This window comes from Simochromis diagramma, unplaced genomic scaffold (genome assembly GCF_900408965.1).
Source record: "Simochromis diagramma unplaced genomic scaffold, fSimDia1.1 OVJJ01000602.1, whole genome shotgun sequence".
NCBI lineage: Eukaryota > Metazoa > Chordata > Actinopteri > Cichliformes > Cichlidae > Simochromis > Simochromis diagramma.
This window is the reverse complement of record NW_024387040.1, coordinates 1,248,488-1,255,950: the sequence shown is the minus strand read 5'-3', so window position 1 is coordinate 1,255,950 and position 7,463 is coordinate 1,248,488. Positions and strand designations below refer to the sequence as shown.

General features: G+C 37.3%; 1 protein-coding gene across 1 annotated transcript; it reads left to right on the top strand.

Annotated features, from left to right (window-relative positions):
* Positions 1-3,724: 3,724 nt before the first annotated feature.
* Positions 3,725-7,245, top strand: LOC120741111 (beta-1,4-galactosyltransferase 1-like). The gene is made up of 2 exons (XM_040043779.1): positions 3,725-4,321; positions 5,085-7,245. Exons 1-2 carry the CDS (start codon positions 3,908-3,910, stop codon positions 5,748-5,750), a joined length of 1,080 nt encoding a protein of 359 aa, XP_039899713.1. The 5' UTR covers positions 3,725-3,907; the 3' UTR covers positions 5,751-7,245.
* The last annotated feature ends 218 nt before the right edge of the window (positions 7,246-7,463 follow it).

The window sequence follows — 7,463 nt, the reverse complement described above, 5'->3', positions numbered from 1 at the left end:
GTTTACATTTATTGCATAAAGGTTTGTCAAAAATCACAAACAACAAAACTGGGCGAAAATATTGGAGGTTTTTGCCCATATCTGTCCACATCTGAAAATGTTGTTTAGTTGTATTAAAACAATCAACTGATTAAAAAAGAACCCTGCAAATACATTGTTTGCAATTGACCAATTGAATCGACCAGTAGGTGTTGGTGTTAAAGTATTAATTTGTTCATGGTGTTGACAAACTGATATTTTCTTCTTCGTCTTTTGGATCATTTTTGTGGAGCCCTCTGGTCGCCTTGCAGCTCCTATTTGTTTTTGCCACTGGCCTTTCGGTATTTGAATGCCTTTGTCATGCAAACAATCGCTTTTGTCAAACAAAATCAGCCCATCTACGTTGTCTTCTCACTGTTCACGGTTAAAATTGAAACAAAATGCTATAGACAAGCGATCATCAAGAATCGGAGTTCAAAAACATTTTTTCAAGAAGCACAAGGTATGAAAAACAACGACTTTTATTTAAAGAAAATCTTTTTATATTGAAGCTGCAACAGGAACAAAAACGAAGTTTAAAAAGTCAAAATAAGGAGGTTAGCAGTCTATGCCCCGCCCTCCTGCAGCTCTCTCCTCTCTGTTTTAAGCTCCTCCCACCAGATGAGCGGGAAGATCAGCACACATTTACGGTTTAATGGTCACTGCGGTGTTTTAGTTTCACAGGCAGTGTTGGTCAAGTTACTTGAAAAAAGTACTCAGTAACTAAATACTGATTACTTCCCCAAAAAAGTAATCCCGTTACCTTACTGATTACTTATTTTCAAAAGTAATTAATTACTTAGTTACTTAGTTACTTTTAAAAAACACGATTTACAACCTGAATAGGTGATAAAGCGATAGATCTTTCAGCCCAATTCTACTTTTTCTGCATAATCCATCATACAAAATGTAATCAAATGGAAAAGTCTATTTTTTTAACTTGTTTTATCAGTTTTAATCTTTTAACTTTATGCATCAAGTAAAAATGTAATTATATGCACCATTCTCTGACTTGAATAAATTAGTTTAACATTTAAACCTATTTTCTACACATTCCAGCACATAAAATAAAATATTTTTTGTGTTTAAACTCAGTCTTTCAAATAGATGCAAGTAAAACACAGCAGAAAATAAATAACATCAAAGACTAGCGGTCCTGTTGCTCTATTTTCACCCGTAAAGCAGGAGTAGGGTAGGCGGAGGTTTACCCTGGTGCAGGTGTGCTGCAGCGGTCAGTTGAAGAATCCGCGAGTTTCTCTGTGAATTTCCTATTACATTGTTGCGCACTTGGTGCATGTTTAGGGGGTTTTTTTCGCTGTAAAAAGAAGTTTTCTTCCCACGCACAACGGACACTAATGTTTTTGTCACTTTTTATGGAATCAAACTCAAAGTAAGGTCAGTACTTCCACGCTTTAAACGCTGCACGCTCATACTCTCTCCCGTACTGGATATATTATCCATTGTTGATCTGCACACAGCTGTTGTCACAAACGTCGCACTCGCTTACATCACTGTCATGAGACATTCTTGCAAAAAAAATCACGGTTTTAGTAACGCAGCGTTCCTACAGTAAAGTAACGGTAATCTAATTACCGTTTTTGCGATAGTAATCCCTTACTTTACGCGATACTTAAAAAAAGTAATCAGATTACAGTAACGCGTTACAAGTAACACGTTACTGCCCATCTCTGTTCACAGGATTGAAAAAGTCACTTTAGCAGGTTAAAGATGTGCCACCACATCTGCATTGATAGTTTTTATACTACTTTACACTGTTTATCAGTTTTGTTTTTGTTTTTTTAAAGATGTGGCTGCTCAGCGTTTCCACTCATAGGCTAGATCTTCTAAGCCCTAAAAACTCACTCCAGATGAGGCGCAAGAGTCCACTTCCCTCTCAGACCACTTCAATAACAATATGCTGAAAGGTTATAACCGATTCTTTGATGATGCCAGCTCCAGCTTCAACTGCTGAACTAGAACTGATTGCTAATTGTGCTGTTATTGTGAATCAAGTATCTGATTTCACTATGTGAAGCAAAAATTTTTCCCAAAGGTCTGTGGGCTTGTTTAAGACATGGCAGTTTCAAATCAGCTGACCAGAGAATGCCTACTGCAATGGAGGTCTGCTCACGTTTCAAAACAGTGCCTGTCTTTCCACTCAGCTGATTTTGAACTGGATTGAAACGTATTCTTCCAGTCTTTCAATGTTACTCTTCAATATACTGTCAGTGAGTGGGGTCACGGGGAGAGCATTCAGTTCATTTAACAAGTCAGGGCTCTGTTTTTATTCCATAACCTAGGAGAAACATGTAACATATGTCCTGTGTGTAACAGTAATGCATTAAACTTAAAATGTAGAAGGAATACTTCCAAAAGCTTACATTAAGGATGCGAAAGTTTGGCCATTTCTGTTCTGCATTTGGTAAAAGGAATGTAGAAAAAGAAAGCAACCAAATATCAAGATATTAGGGGGGTGGTGGGTTGGTTTGTTTTATTTATTTATTTACTTGTTTTTTTGGTGGTACAACTTGAGATTGAGCAACAATCACAGATCCTGATTCATTCTGATAGTAAGAAAGGGCAGTAAAACTCTCAGGCTTTTATCTTTAATAGTTTTTGACATGTTCATGTTCGATTATGGCGGTAGATTTCACAGTGCCAAAAAGCTGCCTGGAAGTGGGTGGATGGACCATTTCACACACACACAAAAAAAACATCTTTGAAATTATTTGATATATGAAAATGGTCATGTAGAAGTCGAGTAGAATGCTTGTGGTGATTTGAGATGGAAGGACGGAGCTGTGTTCTTGAGACAATCATCGGATCAGTTCAACACCGTGGCATTTCACCCGTTTGTGTTTTATTATTAGTCAGTTGGAATATTTTTATGCTTTCAGATGAGCATGGCCTCTGTTCACTATTTAAGTTGGTCCCATGACTTAAACACTGACTTCTTCTTTTTTGGGCAAGCTTTATTTTCCTATGTCAGTAAGTCTAAGTGTAAATATACAGTAGCTGGACTTTGTTCATGTTATCATTCAGAAAACAGGGAGCTGTGTGTACTAACAACGTCATTAAAAGCTGGTTTATTCTTTGCTGATAAAATCACAATCGTAAACATACATAACCTGCCAACAGTTCCAATATTACTTTGCTAAAGAGGACCCATCATTCATCTGCAAAGAGTTCCTGCTGCAAACAATATGAGACAGTGTTCCATGACTATTGTCACCAATTACATGGAAACAGTTTCTTAATTTCTGATGACAGTCATCTAGAGCATTGGATACTTATCAGCGACAATCCAGAGGATTACAGAAATTACCACATGTAGACAGATCTCAAATTTAAACACTATTATTCAAACCAGGAGAGGGCACACTTTAACAACTTTTCAGAGATTTCTTTTCCCCCAATATCACTATATCCGTATTTTCAAACAGAACTTACTTTTTTAATTAAACCTTTCCCACAATAATCACTAATTCTTGTCACTACATTACTTTGTTGGTCATCTGAAATTGCTTGGAGGTAAGATATACATTAAAGAAAGTGATGTTAGGAAAATGTACTAGTGCTCTCTTACTGAATTACTCAGAAAGCCAGGAAGTAATCTACTTTCACATTACAAACAAATTAGGTATGAAACAGTCAACAGAGTCTTGTACACTGGAGAAATTAGTCAAAAGATGTCATGTTTAATTAATAACCACAGGTGCGAGGCCTATCCTGATAAGGTGACGTGAACAAGGAAGTCGTACAGCAAAAATAAAAACCGGTTGGGTTGCTCTTTTGTTTGAAATACCTTTGACTTGCAAACATACAGATATGCTGGCAACTGAGCTGTAACAAGGGAGATTAGAGCCGCTGAGTATACTCAAAATAAAAGATGGCAGGAAACTTCAAAAGATTATTTAATTTTCTAGCACTTTTTTCTTTTGTTAGTGTCGTATGTTTTGTGCTGGTTTTATTCTACTCCAGAAGAAGCTTTGTGGTTATTGTTCCTGAGAAACATATTTTGACACTGGGAAACAAAACATTTTCAGGGATGGTAAAGGAGCAAGTCGCGACGCTGTTGGCGAAGAGGATAAAAGCCTCAAACAAAAGCAGTGAGATGGCACCGACACCATCTGCTGTCAGCTTAACTTTGGGCCCCTGCCCTGAAAACCCCCCAGATCTCATAGGTCCACTCCTCGTTGAGTTTGATTTCGGAAGGACTTGGGAACATGTGAGAAAGGAAGTCAGTCCTTTGCTTCAAAAAGGAGGAAGGTTCAAGCCAAAAGACTGTGTTGCAAAGCAGAAGGTAGGTGAATGACTTGAGAAGAAGAGAGGAAAGAAAGAAACCAGCAACTGATAGCGACTTGCATTTAAGGGGAAAAGTTTCCTTAAATTTACTATTTAAGTAAGGATTTATTTATTTGTTTGTGTATTTATTTTTACATGTTTTTGGCACTCTTTTTTCATAGTTTATTTTCAATACTTAAACAGGTGTAAATGATCAAATAAAACCTGATTTTACCCAACCAAAAGAGAAATTAGAGGTAATATATAGCGATAAAATGGTATCATATATATCATATAATGATTAACTCACTCACAGATTTCTTTATTTGGCTTCATTCGATTCAGTATCATTTGAAATAAACTCGGAAAAAACGTCATGCTTTTTTAAGCTTTTAAAGATAACACGTGACATACATGCTAATATTAAACATCGTCACATTTAAATAATGAGGTCTGTCATTGTATGAGCACAATTATCATGAGCTAAAAGCACACGCTTCAGAAAGCTACAAACATTCCATTTCAGACAATTCTTTCTACAGTTGGATCCCAGAGACACTAATATGGTCATTTCAAGCAAACACACCTGTGGTTTGCTCCCAGCCAAAAGAAAGCAGTCTTGAAGGGAAGGCAAACAGAGCTAGAGAGAGGATGAACTGTCACCTAGTATGAGATAATACTGAATCATGCGAAGCTACCCTAGAATCAATCAAATCAAATTATTGGTGAATCACGGGCTAATTTTTCAAATGTTAAAGTAAAAGTTATTGTCATGTCTTTAGGTGGCAATCATCATCCCATTCCGGAATCGGCACGAGCATTTGAAGCACTGGCTTTATTACTTGCATCCTATACTGAAGCGACAGCTTGTGGACTACGGAGTCTATGTCATCAACCAAGATGGAGAGGGAGTCTTCAATCGGGCTAAACTGATGAATGCAGGATATGTCGAAGCGCTCAAGGAATATGATTATGACTGCTTCCTCTTCTCTGACGTAGATCTGGTTCCCCTAAATGACCGTAACCTCTACAGATGTTTTGACAATCCACGACACTTGGCTATAGGCATGGACAAATTTAATTTCGGCTTACCCTATAAGACCTTCTTTGGCGGGGTCGCTTCATTGTACAAACATCAGTACTTGAAAATTAATGGGTTCCCAAACACCTACTGGGGTTGGGGTGGTGAGGACGATGATATCTACAAACGAATAGTCTTACGTGGAATGCAGGTTTCTCGACCTGACTTACTGACGGGCAGGTACAGGATGATCAAACATCAAAGAGACGCGCACAATGACCCAAATCCAAAGAATCCTGATAAACTGTTTCAAACACATTGGACCATGAATGCGGATGGCATCAATTCCCTCAAATACACAGTAAAGAACATTGAGAAGGATATCTTGTACACTTTTATCACTGTAGATATCGGCTCTCCTGAATGATCTGCCTGAATGCAATTTAACTCTCTTGGGTGGCCAGTGATTCATTGGTGTTTTGATCTCAGAACTGAACGAGTGACTTATGCTCTTAAAATCTCTGTGAATCCAATTTGCCCTAAAATAAATAATTAATTTAGGTATCCACTCCAACAAAAGGAAAATGTTGAAATTCTGAATATTCAAGCAACTCATTTTTTACATTTTTTTATTTGCTGCACTGGAACAAACAGGGAAATTCCAGTGCTTGTTTCTACTTTATTTTTTTTGAACTCTGCAAAGTATAAGCAATTATAAGTGATGATTTCATCTGTTTTGCAAACAGCAAATAACAAGAAGTATGATGTCTTCTGGCTGGATTTGATCAGCTGTTAAGTAACCTACCAGTTTAGATTAGATTGGATGAAACTTTATTAATCCCTCGGGTGGGTTCCTCCGGGAAATTTAGTTTCCAGTAGCACAGCACCAACAGAAGTTGCATGTTACAGATACAATAAGGGGAATGAGAGTAAGGATATAAGCATAAATATACCATATATATACATATACATATATTTTAAAAAGTGTGTTATAACTGTGCGCTATATCTAAGAGGTAGAAAGTAAAGTAACTAAAGGAAGGTGAAAAAAAGGTTTAAATTTAATGCTTAAGAACCTACCAACGAGCATGATAAATGGGACACTATGGACTGTATATTAGATATTCTTAGAGAAGATAAGAACATTAAAACTGCTGTCTCAGATGAATGAATGAATGAATGAGTGAGTTAATTCAGTTCAGTTCAAATCAATGTTATAGAGCACCCATTATATCATTTATATATATTTTTAATATGGGAGTATAAGTAGATTAATTCCAACACTGGCTTCGTTTTTAAGCCTCAGGAGTTGCCATTTGGCACCAACAGAGGAAGCCACGGCCGCTGTGTCTGCTCAATGTTTGTGCTAATAGTGTCTATTTAGAGCATTTGGATTTCAATTACTTCACAAGTGAGACTGTATACTATGGAGTTTATTTTCATCATAAAATGAAATGACAGATGGTAAAGTCAGAATTTCAATTCATAAACAACATAAAAGCATGGATCCATTTGACCTTGTGTCAACTTTTCAGGCAGCTAGTGGTGGTGTAATGGTGTGGGATATTTTCTTAGCACACTTAGGGACAAGAAAAACTTCGGCAATATTTTTTACATATTTTTTCTCTAATATTTTTATCGGGGAAAACAATTATCATTTAATCACAATAGCCTACCTGAGTGTTATAGCTGAGCACGTTCCTCCCATTTCCTAGAAAGATAGCACACCATGTCACACAGTTCAGATTCTGTCTAACCAGTTTTTTGAGCATGATAATGCATTTTCTGTACTCACATTCCTCGACAAGCACTAATTCAACAGAGCACCTTTGGCATGTGGTTGAACAGAAGATCTCCATCATTACTGTACAGCTGACAAATTTACTGCAACAATGTGTTGGTAAAGGTCATTATGGATGAAAACCATTCTTCCAGAAGCACATTTGTGAGGTCAGACACTGATGTTGGATGAGAAGGTCGGGCTAAGGGTCACTGATTCATCCCAAAGGTGTTCTACGTTGCTGAAGTCAGGACTTTGTGCAGGCCAGTCAAGTTCTTCCACAAAAAACTCATCCATGTCTTTATGCACCTTGCTTTATGCACCTTGCTTTGTGCACTGGTGCAGTGATGCTGGAACAGGA